We start from the raw sequence: 27,703 nt of genomic DNA on the forward strand, positions 1-27,703 counted from the left end.
TCCATACCAGCAATGGTAAGAGAACAGACATTACAGAGCACACTAAAAAACCATCATTGAGTATACTGTGACCAGACCAACTGTTTGTAGAGGAATTTAAATCTATGAATATTTTTGCATTGTTTCAATTGTAAACTCAGACTGTTCCAGATTTTCACACCACATACAGACACACAAAAACCTTTACGGGTTGTTCGAGTTCTGGGTAATTTGAATTCTCCAGAGCCTCTCACATTATAAACCTTTTCTCGAATTGCAAATCTAGTTTGTAAATTTGCCGGTAGAAGTTTAGTAAAAGCTTTATACTAAGGAGGCAGGTTTTCTTTCCAGACTTTTTGAAAATGTGTGAATGGCTCATGTATTGACTTTGACTAAGTTGTTTCAGTGTTCATTTTGCCTTCAAGAATTTACCAGGATGTTATTGTCTGGTAAATAACTTTTACAGACTTAATCTTTTGCCTAAAAACAAATATTTCAAGGTTCATTATTTATTTATTTTTATCAGCAGCAGCTTCCAGATATTGTAGTTATCCTGGACCAGTTTGATCTTATTTTTCTTCACTGACAAAGGCCAGTCAGACAGAAGTGTTCTAGATGTGTCTGATGGTCCCCTCCAGAGGCAAGATAGTATGATTAAAAAAAAAAGAAAAAGGGGCTGGGGGTGGGGGGGGCAGGGATGGTAAATTGGGATTCGGGGGGAAATGTACAAAGGTAAACTTCAATAAGGCAGCATGGGGACTAGTCCTGCTCTTTTATCATTTATTGGCCAGTGTTCTCACAGCCTGCTGGGAGTTGTCCCACTTATTCCACCATACACACCCTGCCACGTAGTTGAACCCTCCTAATATGGGATAGGCCCTGCTTCTCCTGCAGTCTGTTGCCTGATCTGATATCAGGCCAGTGGGAAGGTTTGCTTACATTTTCACTCCAACTTCATTTCCCAGAGCATCTTATTCTTGGCTATACTGAACTCAGGGGCACATTGATAGCAAAAGGTCCTCAAATCAGATTCAGAACTAAGTGGAAATACATGAAGAATGAATCAGCCTTTGTACAAGCTCATATTTCATCTCCAAACACATCAACTGTAGCAAGCTGTCCTATTTTGAAGTTGTGAGAGAATTTTTTTAAGAAAGAGAGGCATTTAAATGTCTCCAAGTCAATTTCATCCTTCTTTTCCTCTAGTCATTCATGGATTGTCGCTCCCCTACCACCGTGAGTAATTTGTTTCTTCATGTTTACAACATCAGACATGGTTTTTGATTATATATTTTGTGTTTGGAAATGAACTCATCAGTTCAGTTGTAGATAGTACTGACTTGAGCCCTTAGCGTGGCAAAATGGACCTAGATATCAAGTACTTTTTATCATTCTACAAAGTGACTGACTCCATCTGACCTCTGGGAGGATGGGTGAATATTGTCCGTGCACGTTGTGTAGCGGACATCCCAATCTCTTTTCCCTTTTTCTGTGCTGTCTTGATAGGCCTGAGTTTTCTTTTGTTGTGTGGTATTCCACTGACACTCTCACCCTGGATTAAAATCTTAATTAACTTGAGTGTCAGCCTGTCTTCCTATAGTTGAAAAGGGAAAGAAAGGGAGGTGGAGGAGGGTAAGGGAATGTGGTACATGGGATCATGAGATGTACCCAAATCTACTGTGGTGGGCACCAATATTGTGGGTGGAACTGCTGTTTTTCTTTGCTCATTTTACCCCCTGTGAGCGTAGTCTGTTACTGATTTTCCGTCTTTGTCAGGAGCCTTCAGAAAGTAGATATTGGGGTATAGAAGAAGGGTAGATCTGGGTTAGAGCATGACCTCATGTTATCAGGCTGACATAGCCACAAAATGAAGTTGCTTTTGTGTTTGTTTGTTTTTCTTTCTTTCTAGTTTTACTTGAGAGGGAGGGAGGGAGAATGACTGTTAGCCATCATTCGTTGCCACGGACACAGAGACTGGCTAGTCGAAGCGGAGTGAGTGTCTGGGTCACCTTCCTGACAGAAATGACACGCTTGATCAAAGGCTGGCCATTTGCTGCTGGGATGCCTTGGTCTTTGCGCCAAGCTGTGCTTGCCTACTTGTCTGACCTTGGCCTCGCATCATGAGAGTTTGTGTGGCAAATAAAGGATATTATGGCCCCGGCTAGTGCTCCTTTGGTGTCCCCTTCATCCCTTATTTCATCATTTCATTCTGTTTTGCCCAACTTTATGAGCTCCCAGCCTTTCAAGGAAGTCTTGATGGGGCTATGTAAGCATGGTTGATATATATATATATATATATATATATATATATATATATATATACGTGTTGACGCCGTCCAGCCCCAAGCACGGGGCGATCCGCGGTAACTCGTTAACGGAGATTTGCTGCGTTATGGCGTTAACGTCATTTTAACGGGATTAACGCTGACAGCACTAGTGTGAACACAATGAATATGACTGCACATTTACTCCGACATCATCCTAGTGCAAAGACAAGTGGAAGCGGACAAAAACAACAAGCACGCATGCTACAAACTTTACCCGAGTCATTTAGACAGCCGTTAGCACACGATTTTCCTTATGGGGACCTGATATGTTTAATATGCTGCTGAGAATATAGCCCAGAAGAAGCGTATAGTATAGCTTTTATTTTGGAAAGAGACATTTCTCTGTGATAAACTCTCTTTTCCAAAGATGAGTGATTTCTCGATCAGATAGATTTATTTATTTTTATTATTCTGTTGTTTCAGCAACATTAAATCTAAAAACTGTACTTTTGAGTTAAAATATATATTTATAATTTTAATAAATGACAAATTAAAAAGGCATGAACATTTTTTTTTGTATTGAAAAAATATCAAACCGTGACACCAAAGTATCGAACCGAACCGTGAATTTTGTGTATCGCTGCACCCCTAGTGTATATATATATATATATATATATATATATATATATATATATATATATATATATATATATTTCTCGTATATGTACACATGTAAAATGTGACATTGCAGCCACTATGACAAGTCTCCTACCTTCATCTCCGTGTCTCTTTTTATTTTGTCAAGAGAGCATATCATTTGAACTCAAGGTGGAGCATAAACAACTCATCATTTCGCTCTGAGTACGGCAGATCTTTTATGAATTAATGTTATTCTGTCATCTTCTTATGCAATCCCCACTGTTTTTTTTTCAAGCCTTAAGCATGTTACCCAATGGGCCTCCTACAGCAAATGGCAATGTTTCTTCCCATGTAAAGTACTCATAGCTCTTTATTGGAGATCACTGCACTGTCTGTATCTTTCAGCCGAACATCAGTGTTACCATATAAATCTGAAATTAATTCTGCAGCCAGGGTAAAAAGGTGAACAGTCGTAACAGCCATAACGGTAAACACTCTCGATCTTCTCTCTGTCATGTCCTGTTTTTTTGTTGTTGTTGTTTTGTGTCTTGGTTTCCATCTTTCTGCTGTAAGAGAATATCTTTGCATCTGAAATGCGCATTACTGCACCACTAAGGTCAACTCAGCTCATTTTAAAAAACAAAGCATTCAGTGAGCTGTAGGTCCACGAGTCTGCTGGCACACAAGAAAGATTTATTGTCTGCCCTATGCTGGTGCTGCCGCTCCTCGTTACCAGCCAACTCTGACCCCGTCCTGCCGAAACCACAGAGATGCTTAATCTCCACAGACAACTTCTGTATGAATACATTTTAGTCAGTGTGGATCACCAGAGAGCCCAGAGTAATGCCTTGGCATGGGTTGACACCATACACCGCCGGGAGGACTGGGTGAGAGAGCAACAAAGGAAAAGGGAGAGACATCTGCTATGGTCACCCACCCTGCAATGCCCTATTGTACCAGAAGCCATAGCATCCCTGTGGCTTACTCTACTCTTTTTCTGTATGGCTGAGTGTGTATTGAAAACAGTGGAGATGGGAGGTGGGATGGAAAGCAAGCAGGAATAAGGGGATGCTTTGCCATATGGCTGATTCCCTGCTCGAGTTGAGAGAGATGAGCAAAGGGAGTGCTGGCACTGGAGACAAACAGAGAAAGCACTGTGGAAATATTTTTTCGTTGTTGATATTTTTTTGCAAGTCATTTAATTTTCCAATGCACTGAGAATCTCATTTAACTAAAAGTCACGAGTTAATAACCAGCTTCTTGTTGTGGTGTTTTTTTGTTGTTTGTTTGTTCATTTTTTTTTTAACACTGAACACCAGTCAACTTGAATTGTTAAGGTGATTATTTGTGTTTTGTGGGCAAGCAAGCAGACGGACGGAGCCACATACAGACCTTTTATTTTGCTATGCTCTCTCTCGCTCTTTTCAAGAATGTGCCTAGAAGATGTAACGTCTGTAAGAAAGTGATGGAACTTTGAGAAAGGGAGCAGATTTGATTATTCTTTTTTGTACTGAAATTATTCCGCTTGATTCATAGTAATTGTAAAATCTCCTCGTCGGCATTGTGAGTTCAAGAGACAATAGCCTCTGTTAGTGCAACTTATGGACATCATTCAGTAGCACTTGTGATTTGAAGCATCCACTGGTTCATCAGTGACATTTCAGAAGAGCACAATAATCACCTCATGACATTAGGCACCTTAGGTTAAAATTGCTTTGGCTTACAATCATAATGTTGAACACAAAAAGCAGAGTAAAGCACCAATTTCAGTTGCTTGTGTTGGATGATGCATTTATTACATTTTTGCCTTTTATTTTTTGTTATATATTATATTATTTAAATATCTTGGTAAAATATAAATACAGGGTAGGGGCTAAGATATCAAGGGACTTGAGTACTCTGCCTCTTGGTTTGAATATTTCAGCATCCCCAGGCAGACTGTGGTTTTTAAAGGACTGTTGATGTTGGGAAAGAATTTGCTGTGACAGCAAAGTGCTTGATTCCAACACTTCCAACATGATTCTCACAACTCAAGACTCAGTTGCATAACTTAAATTAGCTGCAGCTGCAGCAGGGGTCTAAACAGTTCTGGATCAGTAAAATCAGCAGTGACATTTGGGAAACTTGAGCTCTTTACTTTAGTGTGTAGCTTAGCTTACAAAATGTGCAGGCTGGTCCCTGTCCTGCAGTCCACATTTATTGACTCTGTTTTTTTACCACTTGATTGTGATTTCATTAAAAATATATTGTTCAATAATCACAAACAAGCTCTGTGATTTGTATTACTTTATATACCTTTCCAGTGTAACCACAGTATGTTTTGTACATACTGGTTACACTTACAATTTATAACACATTACAACATTATACTGTGTAGAGAATAAAAAGGTTAAAATAATCAGATCCTGTGATTCTGATGGCATACTTACTTTATTATTTGCCGTGTAGACCATAAACTAGCTTGTATATTTTATATATTATACTTAAATGATGTTAATAGCACTCTTAAATAAAATCTGTGGAGAAAGGAAATTCACAAATTGATATTTTAGGCATTCACAAAGGCTGACTTAGAACAAGTACAACAGCATCAGAGCTCCCATTGTAGTGCTAATAAATATATACATACATAAATAAACTATTCAAGCATCATATAGCATGAGAATCAACATTTGGTTTAACAGTTTATTCATAATGCCTTGACTGTAAAAATAGCAGGGTGAAGGACAAACACACAAGAGATAAAAGAAGTAAGGTGAGGGAGATGGTTACAAAAACCACACTGACTGACTGAGAAGGTCATCTACTAATCTACTAAGTTGGTGGTTTGATCCATGGCTGCTGTAGTCTGCATTTCAAAAAAATCCTTGGCCAACATACTGAACCCCACGTTATTCTCCAATGTCTCCATTGGAGTGAAAATGTGTGTGAATGTTAGTTAGAAAGCACTTAAGGACAGAAAAAAGTGCTTATATAAATGTGTGTGAATAGGTGAATGAGGCTTGATGGATAAAGCGCTTTGAATTCTCAAGCTGAGTAGAAAAACAATATATAAGGCTAGTCCATTTACTATTTACTGTCTATTTATCAGTCAATTATTTTTAAGTTAAGTAAAGCATGGCCATTGCTTTTTATCAGGGCAAAGATCTTAATCACACCTGAGTGTAATCTACCAAACTGGAATGCTTTTCTTTAACAGACCAAAAAGAAGCTGTGTAGTCGGTATAGTCCCTGCAAAGGTGTAACACCACCATGTTGTCAACTAGCAACAAGAGACGGATGTATTTTGTGCATTTATGTGCATGTTTGCCTTTTGGTTCTTATTTCAGTGACACGATGTGGAGTGGACATTGTCAGATATAGTACAAGGGCATAAGCAAAGACAGCAAATACAACAGTTTTTTTTCTATAATATCCTCAAGTTTCCTTAGTAGTTGTTTTCATTTGTGTGTCTGTGGACGGGGGGATGAATTACTTGTGAGAATGCAAATATTTTAGTGCAAACCAAAAACCTTAATCATCATGCTGTTTCAACAGTGGTCAAAGAGTGACATGATCAAAGTTAGGTTTCAAACTTACTTGCAGTTAACTCTATCGGCTGTGTTCTTGAAGGGCAGCTGTATTAGACATTTAAACAAAAGTTGCGAGGGACTGTTGGTGTGATCTTAGTGGAAGACTTTGTTGACATTTCTTCAGGCAACACTGATGGATGACACTGCTGCAATATGCACCCATATATATGCCTCTAAAAGCCAAATATTTGTTTTCGTTTTAATCTCTTTGCAGTCTGATGGGTTGACATATGACAGTTTAGAGCGTTTGAAAAGTCAACTTATTTCTTTACACTTGACAATTTAGTATCTTTTTTCCTTCTTCTGGCATCTGAATTGTCCTTATGTGGAAAACCCATCCATCTGGTGCTTGGAGCGGACTAAAACTGACACTATATGTTATTTGCAGAGCGAACAGCAATCATAGAGAGATCATTTTTGTTGCCACAGCCAATCCCCTTAAAGTTTCTCTGTCTCTCTGTCTGATACTGTGTGTCCTCCATACGTTTGTTTTCTTCTTTCTCTTCTTCTATTATTTTACTTTCAAAATGCCTTTATTTTTTATGTCATTTCTCTCTTTTGCCTCATTTTCTCACTGCTTTTGTCACTTTCTCCTTCTCTGGCTGAGTCTTTCCTTGTTCTTCCGTCTCGTTGTCACTTCCTCTCTCAGCAGCATGTTTTGTCATTTCTCTCGCGGTTCCTGTCTTTTGCACACCGTCATACACACACACACACACACACACACACACACACACACACACACACACACACACACACACACCCCTAAATTCACAAGCGCACACAAACACAGACATAAATAAATCTTCCTTGTGAAGTCCCTAAAGTCAGAGAGAATATGATTTTCAAAATCCACAAAAAAACTGACTTGAACAGATTTTCACATTATTTTACTTGAAAAATAACAGTCTAACCTAACCTAGAGCTGAAATCTGGCAAATCAAACTTTCCAAGGATTCATCTGAGGTTTAGGCACAGTATTTAGGGCTTTATAATGTGCTCTGTAAAGGGGGGGGCTGTTATATCCTGAGAAGAGAATTTCATCCTAAGGGCTTTGTGTAATCCTTATCTCAGTATACATATTGTATCTTTACCCGGGTGTATATGTTAGCTTGCCTCTTCTGAATGGTAATGGTGACTAATGGCGACAATATATGCTGATTTGGAAGCCACATGCACAGCCTCCTTTTTAAGTGCTTATGTTGTCCATGTGTTTATGAACTGTATGGATTGACAAATTGGATAGAATCTCATCAGGCATAAATAATGGCAGCTATCTGTAAATAGCATTGGAGCAGAGGAGCAACAGATGCTGCTCCTGGTGAAGGAGAAAAGCCTGCTCTCCTCCACTGAGCCTGCTCCCCACATGCTGCCACTCACGTATTTGGCTCCCATTAACACTGATCTATATTAATTCCTTGGAAAAAAGGATGAATAAGGAAGTTGATTAAGGAAATGAAAATCTATTCTGCTGAGCCGAAGCTCAATGTGTTCCAGTCTGTTTCACACTGTGAGATTTTTAAACCTTAATGGCTATCCAGTTAGTCACAGATCAACGAAGCAAAACTGGGACACAATATTTATTTATCCATCTACTTATTCTTTTATAACATTACCGCGCTGTCCTTCAAGTTTCTTCTTAGACTGATGAGTGCTTGGCTACTGAAAGAAGAACACTGAAGTCACAGCCTGTGTGTTGACAATAAAAGTCTATCTTTATGAATACTTATCATCTCTCAGAGCAACTACTCTAGCTCAAATTCTGCATGTGTACAAAACTCAGTCAGCTACAGTAGTTTGATGAAATGTACCTGGCACTGATCAATAGTTGAAATGAAAGCTAACGCCCTGCCATGTCCACTGAGGCTTGTATCCTCCCATTGATTTCCGGCCAGGCATTTGCTCACGCCAGCCAAGGTCCGAATGTAATTTAAGTGTTGTGTGGGGACGTGTTTCTAGCATAGAACCTGACATGGTGTGGTCAACAGCCCCAGGCAGTGAATGAGCTCTCAAGTGGCAAACAGCATCAGCGAGACGTATTTCCTCTTCCAGCTCACCTAACGCCTCCTCGTCAAATTAAACGATAGAGACTGGAGGGCTTTCCGCGAGCCTTCAGCATGCTTTCACCCTTCCATCTGTAAGAGGACAAGGCAGGCTGATGACAAACACCACTGCGCACACATGCAGGGGAAAAAACACTTCAATTATTCCATATAAAATGGCATCAACTCTCGACCCTCTACTTCAGGAAATTAAATTTCAAAATGGACCGTGGTTACGGCAGCAAAACAAAGGCACTTGATGATTAAGGGTGGATTTTAATAATGCCAGATTTTCTACGTAGGTCTGGAGTATATGGGAAATGAATGTAATAATATCCAGGTCTCGAAAGGTTAGAGAACTGAACAAAAAGCCCCAAAAAGTATGGAGCATAAACTTTTTCACTGATGCTATCTGGAGTTATTGAAGCTACCATTGTGCAATGTCTTTTGATGCTTTGTTGTTGTGTATAAGAACACACAAGATACTGTTATGGCGATATGACTGTAACATAAGCTTATTAGGCTTTTGGCCACTGATTTTAATATTGCATCTGTGCAACCATGAGCTCATAACAGCATACAGTATGCTGTGCTGAAAGGTAACATAAAGCACAAAGGCATGTTTAAAAATGAGACATTCTTCACACTTTCTGTGTAGACACACACAAAGGACATCACCAGCTTGAACATCCAACTCCTCAGCTGGGAGAATAATTGTTCTGGGACATTGATGGACTGTCAGGAGTCACATGAGCTTGTTTCCTCTGTTCTCTTTTCTTCCCCTCTCGCCTCGTGACACATACAGACACTACGGAAGCACCTTGTGTTCGCCATGCATAGAGATAAACTGCATATTGCATTCTGTTTCAAGTGTTACAAATCTCTTGCAATAATATAATAAAAGATGTATTATTCATTGGTTCTACAGTTTCGGAGGGGTGGATGAAATATGCATAGGGCGCGTGTGCTATTTCAAAAAGCCAATGTTGGCCGACGTTTGACGGGTGATGAGTGAACGTCACATCGTGACTCTTGTGTCATCAAAAGCTGGCAGTGGCAGATTAGTTGAGAGAGGAATGGGATGGGCAGTTTGGGGGCCACTTTGCTGCTGGGAAAATGAGTGTAATACTTAGAAAGAGAGGAATGGTGGTGTAAATAAGCATACATTTTCAATCTACTGTATGATGAGAATCCATTTGCGGTCCCCAGGTGTGACAAACAAAAGGTTTGGATGTTTTGTTCCAGATCTGTCTAACTGGTTTTGCTTTATTTCCCATTGAGATGGGGTGCACAGGGAGTGTGGGATTGGGGTGCTGGGGGTGCCAACTGAGTAATTTCACTGTCTGCTCTCTGCAGAGGGTATAATTGCAGACCTTAAAATACCCATTCTGCTCTGGCATGTGTGAAAAGCTTAAGGGGGAGGGTAAAAATTACTAGTCACGGGGGTATGCAAACATGTGGCTTGCATGTGTTTACGTGTGTGAGACAAGCATGGTTGAACAGAATGAGAGAGCTCATAACACAGTAGCATGAATACTACAATACATATATATTAATGTGGAGGAACAGTAATGAAAAACATGTTTCCATTGTTTCATTCCAAGAAACCTCATCACAAGAGAGTATATTTATGAGGTATAATAAAATGCACTATATTTTTTGGGCACATATTCTATTTTATGTTGGTGATTTCCAAGTGTTTTTCTATTGGCTTGGGGGCCTGTGTGAATGAGTAATAGACAGAGTAATGGCTTCATCGTCGCCTGGCTAAATGTGTTTTTCTTCCTTGTGTCTTGCAAATACAAAAACAGAAAAAAAAACTGCCAAAAAAATGATAAATAGCAGCTACCCAATTACTCTGGCATCGCTGTATTCAGGAATTTATGTTTACATTATCAAGATGTACCACTGCTCTGCATGACAACACCTTGCCACAGAAACAAATGGCATTTACATTTCCTCTGGGTGGTAGCTAGGTGCACGTTGCTATTTATTTTGCCAGTTTCCCTCCTGAAGTAATGGGAGGCCCTGACCTAGAGCCTCTCTGTCAGCCCATTAGAGAGTGTGGAGAGCATTGCATCGGCACCTCTGCTGTTCTGCCACTCACAAACACCCCCTAGAATCAACACAAACAATCCTACCCCTCCTGCCCACATACACACAGAGACAGGCAAGATGAAGCAGGGGCATTGATTTTATAATGATGCCCTGGCTCCTTCCAGCCATGGAGGAATTGGAGCTGGCTGAGCTGAGCTCTTGGTGTGCAGAGAGTTTTTTGGATGGGAGCCCTGCTGGTCTCTGGGACTAGTCCGGTGGAGAGGCTAGGCTACAGCCGTGTGCAGTCGGTGGATCCAGAGCATGTAGAACATGGAGAGGCAGCCGTGCCCAACTTTACAGAAGCACCCGGAGCCAAGCGTCCCTCCTCAGCACACACAGACCTGCAACTGCCAATCAAAGCAGCCTCGGGCGCTGCCACTGCCTTGTGCGCATAAATTAGCATGTATTTGCATAAGAATCCACTCGTTTAGCAGACCCACTTGGCTCTCCCCCCAAATGGCATTTTCTCGCTCCCCCTCCCTCTATCTCTCACTTTTCCTCTCCTTATCCTTTTACAAGCACCGATAAGAGCTAGAAAATAGTGTGTTAACCCTTTTCATGCCAAACCCCTCTTGAAATAAATTAGATGTGCATGAGCTTGTTTGTTGTTGGTTTGCAAATGAGAAAATTTAACCAACAAAATCATTTGAAAACAAACAAATAGGGGTGCACTAATGTATTTAACTATGGCATCTGTGTTCTGCTGTTCTGCGTCACGTTTTCAGAATAATGGTAGAATAATTGTTCTGTTCCCAGCAACTTTAAAATGTCTTTATCCCTTAACAGTTGCACCACATTTTATGGGCCATGTGAAGTCATGTTGGATTTTAAATCAAGCAATCATGATGTAATTGACTCTGTCAGTTTTAATTTAAGGGTTTTAAGAAAAGTATTCCTTGAAGAGTTTATGTATTACAAACATTAGTATACAAACATATAGTTCCCCATTTTTTAAAAAGGCAATTTGACAAACTAACATATTGTTTAAAAGATGGTTTGCTTTTAAAACTTGGATCAAAATCTGTGTCAGCCAGTGGATTGCCTGACATCTAAAACTTATAGACATCACCAAATGCTGCGTTTCCTCCCTTGAGATACTTCAACAGGCTTTTACTGCGGCCACCTTCAGTTAGTGCTTGTTTTTGAGACTTGTTCTTGAGACTGAGTTTTGTCTTAACTGTCAACTTAAAAGGCTGCTCAATTGGACTGAGACAGGGTGACTGACTTGGCCATTGAAGAATATGACATTTCTTTGCTTTGAGAAGCTATTGGTTTTGTTACTATTGCTACTATTGCTTTTGCAGTATCTACATTTGCTCTTGGAACCAATCAGTTTTGCAAACTATACCTCAGTCTGAGCATAGTTCTATACACCTCAGAATTCATTCTGTCGCATTGTCAGTAAAAACAAGTGACTCATATCCATTGGCGGCCAAATATGCGAACCTTGCCTTCACCGTGTTTGATGGATATAGTGGCATGCTTTGGATCATTAGCTGTTCTTTTCCTTCTCCACACTTTTTTTTATTCCAATCGTTCTGTTATAAGATTTACCAGTATGGCTACAGTATTCAAAAAACAACTTTAAATTCTTTTTTCACATGGTTCAGGCTCATTAACACACAGCGGGAAGAAGGGCATGCATGCCTTTATAAAGTACAGCTTAGAAAAATTCCAATAATAAAATTCAGTTACTGGTCAGTGATGGTTGAAACCAAGGTGAATGAGACAGAAGAAGAAGATGAGATAACATGAATTTTCACAGCGAACAGTCTGTCAAACCACCATGCAGACAGTCTGGTGGAGATTAATAAGTAAAGAACAGAAAGACCTACCCATTGCCCTCAGCGCAAGTTTTGGAATGTGGTAATTGGCTAGGATTGCGCCTTTGGAGTCAACTTGATGCTGTGCACGTGAAGGTTTCTCTAACTTTGTTATACTTTTCTCACCCTTTGTTCTTATTTTCAGTATGGTTCAAGTGTTCTCATCAAGTACATTATTGAATGAGTTCTTTGGTTTTCAAAGCTGGCTGTGATTGCTAAGTGCTTTGCTCTGATGTTTACCCTGCAGACAATCAGTTACCATGGATATATTAAAGCAATGGATGACATATTAAAACATACGTTCTGCATTTACCCATTGAAAGCTCCTCACCAAGTACATGCTCTAAAAAACTTTGATGAATTATGATGAATTGTTTGGCTCCATCAAGCCACACCTCACACACATGGCTTGCACGACAGATCTAACTGATGTTATTTCTTTTTACATATTAATTCATTTGAGAAATCTGACTATATGGAGGACAATTAACACCATCTGCTGCACAGTTGTGTACATATGCATGACAAGTAAAAAAGTAAATAGTAATATAGTAAAAGGTAGTAATAAGTTTGGTGTGTCTTTTTCTTTTGTAAAACTAGCAGGATTTAATACTCAGTTTGTGCATTTAGAATTATGCGTATGTCTGTATTGTGCTTTTAATATTATGTCCAAATGGCTCAAATCTCAGGAGGCTGCGCTGTCGCTCAGGGGACTGTTTTCTATTTCCATGCTCCCCTGCTGGTCCAGGGGAATGTCTGAGCTCCCTGTCATCATCTCTAACCTGTGTTTCCTTCTCTTCCTCATATCTAATATGAGTTACATACACACTCAAAGAAACACACTTACCCAAGAGGCGTAGGCTGTCCTGTCTCATCCCATGTCCTCAGTGCCTTTGATCCCTAACCCTCCCAAAAATACATTGCACACACACCCCTTGCAGTGGTAACATCCTGCCATGCTATTTAAGCTTCCTTGTCTGCTCGGAGCATCCACAGCTTTAGTGCTAGCTTCTGCTGTCTCCTAATGACAGGGTAGTGTGAGAGAAACAGGCTTGGGGGTGTTGGACAACCGGAGGAGGACAAACGGCCCTGATGTACCCACAAAATAAGGAAGACTCATTACTGTCAAGGAAGGGTTAATGCTCACAAAAGGCTCTGGAATGCCCCTCCCAGTGTGTTGCTGCTTGTTATGAGAGCTAATGATGTCAGCGGAGACCCTGCTTGTTGATTAGCCTAAATGGAGGACTAATAGAAGTTCGTGACTGTAATTAATGACTGAAGGGGAGACTAACGAAGACGAGGACACATCACTGTGGTCGTGGGTGTTCCCAGGTAAGGTGTGTCCCTGGACATCATGGTAGGGCATCTTATCAGCTGGCCACACTATCTTTGTGCCATCCCATGCCATGCCCTGCCCTGCCCTGCCATAGCATTGCCATGCTATGACACCCACTTCAGCACCCAGACAGGCTTGGCTTTTTGGCCAGGCCTAATTAGCTGTCACAGCAGGTGGAGCAGGGACCAGGAACACTACGGTCTGCTCTCTGACAGCACAGCTCCCCCAGACACTGACCGCACAGGAACAATGTGTGTGTGGGGGACTATGAGTGCGCATGACGGTGTATGCGTACTTTTCTCTTTGACTCCATGGGGGTATTTTGTGTGCTCGAGGGTAAAGGAAAAAAGACAAGATGGAATGGTGAAAGCTGTGTCAGGATGCAATGTACACATACTCCTTCACATACAACCAGAAAGAAGAGCATTTTATTGCAAACGTAGGTGCAGTGTAGATTTGTGTATGAGTGTGTCTCTGGAAAAGTTTAATTACCTTTCAGTTAACTTTTGCCCGCGAGTGCTCTAGACAGCAATATTTTACTTTATAGTTTCCCCAGAGACTGGACTTCAACAGAATAGAAAGCAATAAAAATAAGAAGAAAAATAAGCCAAGAACTAAATAATACAACAAAGAAAGACAAAATTACAATGTCATTATACCTGACAGATTTACAGGTTGAAGCAGATGTGTATGTGATTTATAGTCCCTGCCGAAATAGACATACTAGATGCTATAGATATCTCTGAAGACACCGCAGACTGAAAAATTAAAGAACTAATTTCAGGTGTAATATGTTTTCTTTGGGCAGATTTTTGGCTGTAAACAATCCTTCAACCTTCCTCTCCCTTAATAGAGGCCCATTTACACGCTTCCTCTTTATCATCAGACCCTGTCACCTATCATCCTAGCACAATACATTACTTAGTGTGTTTCCCTCCAGCCCCTTTTGGTTTGTCCCTCTTCTTTTGCTTTGTGTGTGTCCATGCAGTGGCGATACAGTGCATTCTGATGTTCCCTTCTGTATGCAAAGGCCTGTGTAAGCTGCAGTAATACTTCTTTACCGATAGCTCTGCTCACACACGCGCGCAGTCACACACACACACGCTGCGGCTCTACACACTCCCCTGGTTTAATCTATTACCTTTTTTATGTGGCTCAAATATTCAGGCCGTGTTAACCAATGCATCATTATGAGGCGTATAACTGCAAAAGCCAAAGGATTTATAGGCTTAAATAAATTATGTGATCCGATAGTGCAAGTTTTATGAGTTGCAACTTTGCAAATATTCTTTTAAATAATAACAATAAAAGAAAAAAAACAGGAACTGGGGAGTTAGAAGATGAAAGAAAGTGATTTCTACTTCATCCGACTGTTAAAGGCTGCCTGTAACTGCACATCACTTTCAAGCTATTTACTCTATGCCTTGTCTTTATAACCATCTCACACATTTTATATGAATTGATGGGTTCGTTTGGAGCATTTAAGCATCAAGCGTCCCCATACTGCTGGTTGTATCATTTCCTTCCGTGTCGTACATGTGTTCTCCTAATAATTTCTATTGAGCATACTCACATGTGGTGATATCAAATGTAATATGTGAACACATGCAACAGCATACACGGTGATGCATTGTGCATTTTCACTCTAATATGGTTTGCACATGGTCACTATACATCACTTTTGATATTGTGTGAGTAGGTCTATTTGATCCCATTTGGCAGATGGATCCAATTGTCCGGGCTGATATTGGGTTGTGACAGAATGCAATCTAACGGCAGGCTCATTGATGATGATGAGTTCTGTTCCATTGCACTGAGATCCAGTCCAATTTCAAAAGCAAATTCAGCCATTCATCTTCCAAATAATTGTGGCACTTTATCAATTGCTCCCAGTCTTTTATCTATCACTTCGATTGATGTGATCATTTTCACAAACAACCTTCTGTCCTAACGGCATCTTGAAACACACTTGCAAGGTTGTGTGCTTATGTGTGTGCGCTAGTCTGTGTCTAAAGGCATCTCTAAAGAAGTCCGCTAGCATAAGCGTGTGTAAATGAATGTGTGCAATGAACAAGGAGATATTGGTGTCTGTGTTTCTATGTAAATGGATATCCACATGCATGCATTTGTTTGTGTAATAACACTTCTCTTTATTATTAAAACAATAGGTCTTCTGTTCCGTTATTAGTATGATTTTTTTCTGCGTTTGTTCTGTTCTGTGTGTATGAGACCATTTAAATATGGGTGTCTGCATAATGGGCAACCTCATGCTTTTGTCTTCTATTATTATGCACAGCCTGTGAGTGTGAGTGGATTTTCATGAATACACAGTGCCCTTTTGTGTGTTGACAAGAGAGTAGGTTGAATGTAAAGCATGCATCATAAGCAGCTTGTGTGTAAGCATGGCGTAGGATTTTATCTTAAAATGCTAAAAGTCCTGCTGCATTCAATAATTTGTCATTTTGTTTTAATTTTTATTGAAAAGAAAATCCTTAAAAGCAAAACAATCAAAGGAAGCTTCTTGTGACTTTTAAGCTCAATGCATCACCGTATCCACATAGTGAAAATAAGAAGACAAATAAATGTGTTCATTGGCGATATTACTCTGCTTTTAAGACTGATGATAGCATTATTGTCCGGTTCTGTTCTGTTCTACTCAATCTACTTTATTCTTCCATACTCAATGTGCACAAAATACAAAACCTGATATCCTTTTTCAGGTAAACACATGTTTTACATATATATTATTAGCCTAAAATAAATACATATTTTGGGTTTTGGGTGTTTGTAGTTTTTATAAATCAGAAATCTAAATAATTTCCTTGTATGCGCTATATTGGGGTTTTTTTGTTATAAATTTACATGATACATGGTTGACCCTTTTCTTACGTTAATATCAGCAGAGTCTGTCTGCTCTGTCTGTCACTGTTGATGTGAATCTGTTGGATCAGTTTTTTTTCTTCATACCTATATCCATATTTGCAGAAAATAGCCTATTTATCATCTGAAGCATTTAGACCTAGCATGTATCCTACAATTTAATTAGTTGTACTACACAGCAAAGCAGTCAATCATCAATTATATATTTCATTGGGAACTAATATAGGAAATTTAAATCTTATTCATTACTTAATGTGCATTTGCACTGTATAATTAACTCAAAATCCCAAGGCACCCCTGGACTTGCCTCAAGGAACACCATTTGGAAATACCTCTCCTAGAAGATATCGGTAGCTGAGATGTCATGCTTTGTTTATTTAAACATGCTTTATTTATTTAAAACTTCATTTACTTTCATGTTTACTTGTTTGATTGACACATGTGCTTCATATTAGGTTTATATCGATGAAAAAATAACTATCTAAAAACATACTGCACAAAAGAAAAAAAAAGGTTTTCAACATGTAAATCACAAAACAACCATAACTATACAAATATGAGAGTGTTGTTCACAATAACCTTTCTCACACATCTGCAAATCATTTAGAACTTCTCATCATTCATATTGGTGTTTTCTTGTCAACTTTTTACTGCACGCTAGTAAAACAAAAGCTAACCTGGTAATTCAGCACGACTGAATGAAGAACAAGAGAAACATCTCCTCTGGCTCAACTTTGGATTCCCTATAAACAAACATTTTGGAGATACTCCCTGTTTGTTGAAACCTTTGGTTTATTTTGAAAAAAATCACAGACCATTTTGAAATGTTTGTGTCCATGCACGCTGTGGGGCTTGATTGTTGGATGTTGTAGCAGAGCAAGAGTCTGCCACTATTCTCCCTGCTGCTCTGTGATTTCTCACTGCCGACTCTTTCAACAGCACTGTGGACTGTGTGGCCTCAAGTGCAGAGCCAACCGGCAGGTATACGAGAGGAGCAGAGTAGGATATACACTCATAAATCTGACAGATGCATTGTGTGTCATTACCTTCCACTTATTATTATTCTCTTGCTCCTCTTTGTACCGTGAACTACTTTAGCTGTTTTCCCAGGCTGGCTCACAAACATTTGTGCTGTGGCCTTGCAGAGTGACAGATGCTCCTGGGAAGCTACCAGGTTATTGTTGTGATTCTCGCCTTGGCTCTGTGTGCTTGAATCAGGGCATTTAACCTTCCGTGCTTTGGAGCCTGTACTGGCAGCAGTATGTGGGCTGTTATCAGATTGTACTGCTTTGCAATTGTGCATGTGCATAGACAAATGTTGACTGAATTAGGAGTTCCAATTAGGTCTTTCTGTTGAAAAAAATAACTCAGCATCTTGTTATCAGTAGTGTCACAGTGTCAGGTAAATTTAGAGTCTCAGGTAAATTAAGAGACGCTAAAAGATCGGCAAAACATAGAGTGAAACCAAACCTCTCCTTCTTGTTCCTAATTTCTGAGAGAAGACATTTACAAGCTTTATCCAGAAATGTTTATATTTATGTTTATTTTAATCATGCTATTAACTGTGTCAAACCTTATTGGCAGGGCTTTTAAAACTCAAAGTCACAATAAGCTATGAAAAAATATTTATCATTATAATTTCCAGAAAATGAAGGCACTTTACATAATTATGGCTGAAATTATGGTTGTTATCGTTTTCATTTTTGTCAGAGAAAACACTATCTTACTCTTCTGTGTATATTGTTAGTTTCACATTAATACAATGCATATTGGGAAGTATAAGCAATTAATCAGTGTTTAGAAACACAGTATTAAACAGTGTCTCTAAATAGCCTAATTATGACTTAAGTAATTCATTGGATATTTAGTTACCTGACAAACTTCTCTAATTACGCTGAGTTAATTAAAAAAAATAATTGATGAGATTTTTACAATGCAAAGGATACAATAATAACAAGTTGAACAATTTTTCTTACATTTTCGACAAACACAAGTTCCCTCTTTGTTATAAATAACAGATTAAAAGCCCAACATATTAAAACTCCCTCGTGTTGACACCACATTAGTTTTATGTGCTGGCAAAATTGCAGTTTTGACTTTAAATGATCACATTTCTAAAGACTAACAATTAGTTATTTGTGCAAAAGAACAGAAAGTATTTTTGTATTTTAGAAGTCTGTTATTTCTGACTTTTTCTTTTTCTTACATTTTGTTGTTTCTAGTTTCTCCTCATTCACCAGTTTTTTTTTCATTACTGTTTTCCTTTTGAAATGCTCCAGTATGTACCACACACACACACACACACACACACACACACACACACACACACACACGGCCCCGGTAATGTCCCTGCAGCCCAGTGAAAGAGAGGGGAGAGAGCAGCAGTCGCCTCACAAGAGCAGACCTCATAAAACTCCCTGTCACTTTGACTAATTTGTTAGTCTTGTCTCACTGTGTTGAATTGTCACCCCCCCACTCCCCACCTTCTGATGCACCTCTAGCCAACTCCCCCTGTCCTTCTTTCCACCCCCCTAAATCCACGGGCAGAGGAAAAAAGGTGGAGGAATAAATGTAATATAGCGTTCTGGCCATTGGTTGGAGTGATCTACACAGCAATCCATCTACAGTCAGAGGAAGAACAGTGGCTTTATGGAGCAGAGGATGGTGTGATAGCTCGATTTCTCATCCACTTTCTGTCTGTGTCTACCTCTGTCCCTGCTCCAGAGGAGACCTTTTGATACGGTAAAACAGAAAAACAGAATAGGAGAACAGATCTATTATGAATGCTGTCAGGGCTACAGTCCCCAAGACTAGATTGGGTTGGACCAGGCAAAGCAGGGCAGTGTGGTATAGATTGGTTCAGATGTTCAGCCGGGCCTCTCACAGGACCAAAGAGCCAATACCGGATTCATAGAGATAAATTAAAAGCAAAAACCTCGCTCCAGGAGAGAATCAATTGCCAGGTAATTATGGAGAACTAGAGAGAGATTACAGAGACAAAACACAAATACAAAGATGTTTTCCTAAGATACTGCAGCATAACACCAGGGATTACTGTGTTAGCTAGACTGAAGAAACTTTTTTGCCGTTGATGCCCCCTTTTCTTCCCAAACTGACCCTCAGTACCTAGTCTTTAAATAGGAGCTCAGACTCAAAGCTAAAAATAGGCCACATTTCACCGCCAGCAACCCTCTGCTCAGCTGTCAGCACCCTTTCTCCCTCGTCCTCACAGTGAGGCAGACACAGCCCTCCTTCATGTGTTTTCAAGGGAGACAGGCAGGGTGTGATCACTTTAGCTCTAACCCATCTCCCTCCAACCCACAAGGAAGAACCAACCTCTCTTGGCTCACTGGCCTCACGGGGAGGTCACTGTGAACTCCAATTTAAGAGAGGAATCATTCCCGCTGTGCTGGGCCTGTTTTCCCTCCACACAGACAGAATGTCCTGACGTGTGAGTGATGCACGATGGAAACAGTAATTTGGGCAGGTATAGTGCAGCCAGTGCAAGATCTGGTTTGAAAATGAGGCCTACAGTGACATAATGTTTGTAATTCAAGGTGAAGAAGAGGACTTTGAACGTTAGTATAATGCATACTGAGAATGTAAAAACTATTAAATATGTAGATGTTTAATTTTAGCTAGACACTTTTGTCTTGTGTGTAATATCAGTTTTCATTAGGGCTTCCACAGAGCACATACTGGAAGAAAAAATTATCTATTAAAAATCAGAAAACATGCAAACAAACAAAACCACACTGTTGACAGAGATGTCAGTTCCACTCACTGAAACAGATTACTTAACCACAATTCTCTGAACCTCAAAAGGCACTAATATTAATGACAGAAGATGGGGCATATATATCGGCTTAATAATGGTCTGTACATTTCATTTTGTAATCAAGAGCCTCTGTCTCAACCAGTGCCTATGGCTCTTTGTGGGTTCTGTAAGAAAAGTCAGTCTGCATTAAGCATCTTTAATTGAGCTTAAAAGGCTGTAAACGGCATCAACAGCTCCAATGAATTCACTGACGGCGAAACTGCTGAATGATAATGAGAGGCATCAAACAATGGATGGCTTATCAAGATAATGATCCCTGATGACTTGGATGGAGATGAAATAACAGCAAGGACGAATTAATTAACCGGTGTCAATATTATTTTTTCTATTTTGTTATTCATTTGTAACATTTGACTGTGGCAAGGTTTGACATTATGCAGTTGTTGCATGAACAATAGTAAAAACAAAAACAAGAACAAAAAAAATCACTATGTTGGGGACATATTTAAGGAAAACCCTGAAACCTTGGTACAGCCTCTGTTATACTATGTGGAGCTTTTAGCTTTCATGGTTTATGCTCATTTCCTGCTTAGAAATCAATACAAAGCTGTTCTGAGTGAATCTCTTTGTCCTCTGAAAAAAAGACCAAAAAAGCCAACCCCAAAATATTTTTGTCCTAATGGAAGTGGTCCCTTGCAGGTTTGCATAACCTTCTTTAATAGGCAAAGAGACCTCACTGAATGGGTGGATAAAAATTAAAAATCTATGAATTGTGTGCTGTGTCTTTGCCAATCAACAGATCTCTAATTAAACTACTTTTTGGACTGACGTGTCAGACAGCACTCATCAACAAACCAAACATGGAATTATCTTTTGGAATAAAGGTGCTCCATCCCTCTATTAGACTTTCATATACGTGCAGAATCAATGACAAGACAGTGAATCTTTTTTGGCAGCACATGTTGGCCGAACATCTTACTAAGACACTTCATTCAGTCATAAGTGTCATAAGACACTACATTAATTCTCACTGATCCTCTTTAAAGATCTTCCTTTAAATCCACGGTGTCACAGTGAGACAATGCCTGAATGATGCAGTTATTCCAGTTTCAACAGGTCAGTGTGTATTACACTTTTTTCTTTTTGTTTATGCACTTACAACACATTAAAAACGCAATCGAGCTTGATTTGTAGATGTGATGAACAATGTAATGTAGTAGAGCAGAAATGTGGGTGTAATTGTTGTTTTAGTTAACAAAGTAATTTATTTGTTTTAGTCAGGAAAACATTTGCACAATTTTCTAGTAGAAGTCATGCAAACAGGAGTTTGTGGGAAATTGCTCGTTTATGTACGGCTTAAAAGGGGCAATGCTCAATCACACTTTTGGCAGTTGTGTGTGTTTTTTTTTTTTTTTTAGAACATTCAGAAGCAGCCAAAACTAAATGAGTCTAACTTTGTTAATTTTCTAAATCAAACAAAGTGAAAAGAACCAGAATGACAATGCAAGTCATTTTACACTGCATATACAGGTTGGTTATAAAACAGATCAGTGTCTCTTTTACAATACAACTGTGCTTTTATGACAGATTGAAAAAATAATGAACCGTCATTTGATATCTCTATAAAGGGTAAAAAAAAAAAAAAATCAAATAGAGGTTTATCATCTGGGCTTTGCACCCTGAATATGAAGATGAATTGCATTTATTATAAGGTTGCCACTCTGCACCTTCTGGACAAGAAGATTTTTCTTTTTCGGTCTGGACTCTTCCTTTCATTTGGTGAGCCACTTTCATCATTGCCACCGTGATTGGCACAGCTGTTTAAAAGTTATGAGATGAGTAATGTAACTGACTGAAGAGGTAATGATTCATCACCACACCTTCTCCTATAAATATCCCAATTCACCCAAAGCAACTGTCAAGCGTGGATGCTTACTGAAGAACGAAACGAGCAGGTGTGCCTGGATCTGGTTTCATTTTGCATCATGTGTATATGACGCAATGATTCCACTGGGTGTTGTAAATGTATCATTAAAATTAAGCTCAATATGGAAATATTTCATTGCAGCCTTATGAAACTATAGTTTGGAATTAACTTTCATTTTATGGATTCAGCAAAGTGCCTTTTGTTTAGCAACTTTTTGTTTATTACACCACCCGCATTATAAGAACTTTTTTGGGAGTTTAAGCCAACACTAACACTCATTCTGCATTAGAAAGAATTGGAATTGATTAAATTTGTGACTTGCGTAGTTAATTCCTGTCTGGTGCGCAAAGTTTTACATCATGTTGATGTTTAAGTTTGTCAAGTTTTCGTAGCTGATTAGAATGTCTTTATCAAATTATCAAAGTTGGACGATTAATCATTTGGATACTTTCCAGCTGTTTGGTAGCCTAAGTTGTAGGTAACAACTGAGATAAAGTATTTTAGCTTACAGATGAGATGTTCATCAGACGTCCTCTTAATATTTAGTAATGTTAGTTATCTAAAAACCAGGAAAGAAGTTAAAGAATCAGTCAAGGGGACTCAAGAATGGCTGAAGTGTTTAAGTGTTCACACTATTCCAAGTATGAGCACTTATTCCAAGTGTGAGCACTTATTCTAAGAGAGAAATATTTGTATGTAGAGCATCTGATAGATGGCTGCTTTGGAGCTGGGGTATTCACATACCATAGTGAAACATGGTCAAGTGCCAGTGTGTCCTTGTCTGTCTTTTCCCCCACTGCACTGTTATCAATCAGACACACCGGCTAAAGACAGATATTCTTAAGTGAATGTACACACAAATACACAAGTGTACACTCTGAAATATACTGTCCTTTAGTTAAAAATGTAAGCAAGTTTCTCTCTTCCATACTTGGTCCAACCCTTTGCGATTTCAGATGACTTTTACTCATCATAACAGTATGACTCACTCCTGGAGATTAGAACTGAAACAATGAATCTCTATGCATAAAGAAAATATGAACAGAAAGAAAATATGGACAGAAAAAAAGTTAGTAACAGAAAAAGACAAAAAAAAGAGTTGAGGAGAAAGAGAGATGGGTTCTCTAAGTGCAGTAGCACACAGGCACATAGCTGTGAGTTCCCAGGCAAGTCAGCATGAGCTGCCTATTTGTCAGCATTGATCAACCCATTAAGGGGCTGTGGTGGGAAGCATATTGGTTTTGGAGGCCAAAGGGGCAGGGAGAGACAAAGATAAAGCAAGACGGGGGGTGGTTGAACTCCTTTCAGCCTCAGCAGCCACATGTCTGCAGGATGAAAGCTTGTAGTCTTCCTCTCGAAAGTCTACGCAGTTCATTTCACAGGGCCCAATGGGGAAGGTAGTAGATATCATTTGTCTTACAGCATCTCTGGAGGCTCCACTGTATGTGTTATCTTAGCTTCCTGCCACTGCAGTGCTAATAAGGAACTAGCTAGCTTCTCAGACATACAGAACGTCACTTGTCATCTTTCTCAGTGTGTCTGTGTGCGCGTGTGTGTGTGTGCACGCAAAAGGTGGGTGGTGGGGGTGGGTCTTGGCCCAAGGGGAAAGCAGGCAGCCTCTTCGCCCAGCCTCTGATGAATTCATATAATTAACTCTGCCTTGATCTGTTGGCTAATCCTGCACTCAGTAATAAGGGATTAAAATGTCACCTAAGCCACCTGCTGTTATTGAGCCCCAAGACTTTTGTGCTCCTGTGTGTGTGTCACAGTATGTGAGAGAAAGGGAGTGAAGATAAAAGTAAAGTTGAATTTTACAATTTCTGTGTAGCAAGCTGGAAACATTCTGTTTTCCCTCAAGAAAATGTATGCAGAGGACACTATAAAGTAGCTCAGAGAAGCAAACATCTTAACTCCAGCCATATGCAAGTGAGCACCACTCACAACCCCAAAGTTTGGCAAAAAAAAAAAAAAAAAGAATTCCATAATTTGGCAGGGAGCTGGAGCAGAAGTTGCAACAGACTCCCTCGAAAACTCATTGTCACAGTCACTAAAAAGGGACATGAAAGTGGGGCATGCTTGAAGGTGGGGGTTGAGGAATCTCTTTTTTCCCCTTCTTTCTTACTGTGACCTCCTTGGATGAAGTAAAAAAAAAAAAATAAGAAGAAGAAAGAAAAGCGTGCCAATTGGTTGGCTAAATGCCTACAGACCAACAGCCAGCTTGCCTTGCCTGCCTTCTGGCCACCTCCACTTGGTTTCCTAGCAACCCCAAGTGTACTTTGGGCTGCTTAATGACTCTTGTTGCTGCAGTGGCTCTGGGGCTACTAATGAAGCCTCCTGACCAGTCGCTTCCATTTAAAACCTGGAAGCTGACTGATCACTGGGCGTGGATCTTGGGAATTCAGGCTACCCTAAACCTCTTATGTGAGACCATTTCTGCCCTCAAAAACCCCCAAAACCTCACCTCCAACAACTTACAAATGTACACACCACACCTTAGCTTAACTCTAAATAACTTTAGAGAAAAATAGCAGAATAATAAAATAGCAGACTCGCATATCAATACTTTACCTCTCCTGAACTTTATGTAAGATTTACATGTGAATGTAATCACGGGGACTCACATGGGCTCCTATCACACAAAATTGCAGGATTCCAAATTTATTCCTTCACTGAAGAGTCTCAGTGAACCAGGCTCCCACAGAACAATGGATGTAGCCTAGGAGAAGAAGAAAATGATATTTTTTGTATTGAGAACATTTAAGCTGAGGGACTGCATTTGTCAACAGAAGAGAGAGTGCAAATTATCTCAGTGATTTATCAAATTATCTCACACCAACACTTGAAAAAAGTGAGTACAAAGCATAAGGGCATTGAGTAAAAACTGATCTTTGCATTTCTGGCCATCTGCTGGATGGCTATGCTCCAGGAGGAACGCATACTCCATGAATATATAATATGAAATTTTGTTACTCCAATTAGCAACAACTTAACATATTTATTTGGTTGCTCTGGTCTCTGTCTTTCGCTCACTCTCTTTTTTCTCTGTGTGTGCATCTGTGAACAGCTCCATGGGCAAGCCTTGTGATGCCTCTGTCATTTTACAAAGCTTTGTTCCAGTGTCACAACATATTGCTTCGAGAGCACATTACGTCCCAGGAGTGTCACCATGTATACAGTTGTCTATACGTGTCCACCAAGTCTATATTCAACCAAGGTCTGAGCTCATGTCAACTGCTGTCAAGTGCTGTGTTGCCTGAGGGCCACAACACCCACTATCCTGCCCTAGCTGACTGATCTGAGTGGGCAGTACTCTGTGCCATTCACTGGCACTCTCATGTTGGACCTGTCTGCATGGCCTAGTTAGAAAGATGGCCAACTGAAGTCTGGAAAAAAAACAAAACAAAAAACAAACAAACAGAAAACTCAATGCCAGAAATAAAAATAAAAATACAATACAATGCCAAATATTATGTGCGTAGGTAGCCTCAATAAATAAGGGTCTTCAAGGGCTTAAAACCACTCACCTTTTTTACAGAGGAATAGGGGGATGTTATTTGTATTTTAGAGATCTGTAACACTAGATCAAGTGATTTTCTGTATTAGTATTCAAACTCCAGGGAGAAAAAAACCTGGGGAAGTTTTATTCATGGCAGGCAGCTTTTAATATGTGTGTGTGTGTATATATATATTTATATATATAAAAAAATTATTAATTATTAATTCCCTACTGTTAACCTTTCAGAAGCTCATAGCTATGCTTTTCGGAGGCTCTAGCACAAGGAGCGTGCTTGGGAAGGGTGGAGTTGGCTGACCAGACCAGTAGCATATTGGTTGTAAGTCACAAAAGGGCTCCTGGGTAGAGATGCGAAAGGGGAGGAGGGGATGCAGGCAGAAAAGAGGGATTGCTGAGGGTCAGGAATGAGCAGGATATAGCTGGTGACTGGGAGTCTGGAGCCAGGAGGGGACAGGAAGAGCAAGGGCCAGCCAGAAAGGACCTCTCCCGGTGGGGCTGGGAGTGGCTGATGTAATGGCATTAATCTCCAAGTGCCATCTGACACCCAGTGTGGCTCCGTCATTGAAAAGTGCTAATTCTGCTGAACTGTGAGGGGAATTCAGGCATCTCTAGAGGCAGTGCCCTGGATTAATTAAACATGCTGGCATGGAGTACTGGACAGATTTATCTCGTTTTATGCCATCTTCACCATTTGATTTTTGTGTTTAGCTAACAGAGGAGGACAAACTCAGGACATTAACACCAGGAACATTGCAACATCTTGCACCTTATATGGTTTCCAGCTAACGTGGGATTTCCCTTTTCTTTCTTCTCACTCTTTCTTTCCCTCCATCTACTTCTTTCCCTTTCTCTCCAGATGAACCGGCCCATCCAGGTGAAACCTGCTGACAGCGAAGGACGAGGAGGTAATTAACCTTCTCTTGGTCTCTGTTGCACCCCCCCCCCCCCCCCATTAGAAAACACACACATGTAAAAACACAAATACACTGAAATAGCACTCATGTAATCCCTAATAGTCTGCTCTCACTTGAGAAAACACCAGGAGTTAGTAGACTAGCCTGTAATATAGGTCACTTGCTTCTATTGACTTCCAGTCTGTGCCAGCAGAGGGGCTTGCTCAGGTTTATAGTCACTGGGAGCAGTTCAAAGACAAGATAGAAAGGCATGGAACAAAATAAAATATTGAGAAACTAGAAAAGAATAGGGAGGGAAGAATCTTTATTCCTGATTTTAAAGTCAGTATTAAGAGGATAATATCATCCAAACATACATAGATGAGTCAGAACTTAAAAACATGTCAACTGCCTCAGCACTACGACCGAATAACATTTTGAGATATCATGATCTAAGATGTTTGGAACATTTGTGGTATAGCCATAATGTGTTTTATCCTAAAATAAGAGCATGACTACAGTAGTTGATAGTAACACCTTCTATCACTCTATGAAAACTCTGCATTACCTCAGATAGACTTATGTACCTACCTATTCACTAACCTGTCTTCTTACTTGTCTATATTCCTATCAATTTATCTGCCTTGTTAATAGCATATAATAGCACTGATAAATGGAACCATGTAAAGTTAAATTAAGTAATTTTCAATGATTTCCATTATGTGATGTGAGCATTTCAGTAGAACTCAATGGATATGTCTTTTGCTTAGTACAAAAAGGTATGAATTGTGGTATGAATTAACGAATTGTGATTTCAAAACATCACATTCTGCTTTAACATTGTGCAGATTCTTTTGCACAGCTTCCTATCATCGCTAATTTGACTTTCATGGTGATTGACTAGATCATTCTAAAGTCACGTTTGACTAACATCACTGAGAATAATGCAGATTAAGTTA

The 27,703-nt window shown here is 39.7% G+C and overlaps 1 protein-coding gene and 1 long non-coding RNA gene across 17 annotated transcripts in view; both read left to right on the forward strand.

Annotated features, from left to right (window-relative positions):
• The window catches only part of LOC146526031 (uncharacterized), a 53,588-nt gene extending 26,887 nt beyond the window's left edge, over positions 1-26,701 (forward strand). Inside the window, exons 2-3 of the long non-coding RNA XR_014874525.1 lie at positions 299-17,260; positions 17,305-26,701. This is a non-coding gene — a long non-coding RNA (uncharacterized LOC146526031). The remainder of the gene's footprint in view (positions 1-298; positions 17,261-17,304) is intronic.
• Positions 1-27,703, forward strand: part of celf6 (CUGBP Elav-like family member 6) — a 156,591-nt gene that overhangs the window by 64,924 nt on the left and 63,964 nt on the right. For all 16 annotated transcript variants that reach the window (XR_014870121.1, XR_014873030.1, XM_085159103.1 and 13 more), the window contains exon 3: positions 26,708-26,756. Coding sequence is in view for 14 of the 16 variants with exons in the window: in XM_085159103.1 (XP_085015229.1) it covers positions 26,708-26,756 (49 nt within the window). In the remaining 2 variants the exon portion in view is untranslated. The remainder of the gene's footprint in view (positions 1-26,707; positions 26,757-27,703) is intronic.

Source organism: Neolamprologus multifasciatus, chromosome 1, assembly GCF_963576455.1.
Source record: "Neolamprologus multifasciatus chromosome 1, fNeoMul1.2, whole genome shotgun sequence".
In the NCBI taxonomy this organism is placed as follows: domain Eukaryota; kingdom Metazoa; phylum Chordata; class Actinopteri; order Cichliformes; family Cichlidae; genus Neolamprologus; species Neolamprologus multifasciatus.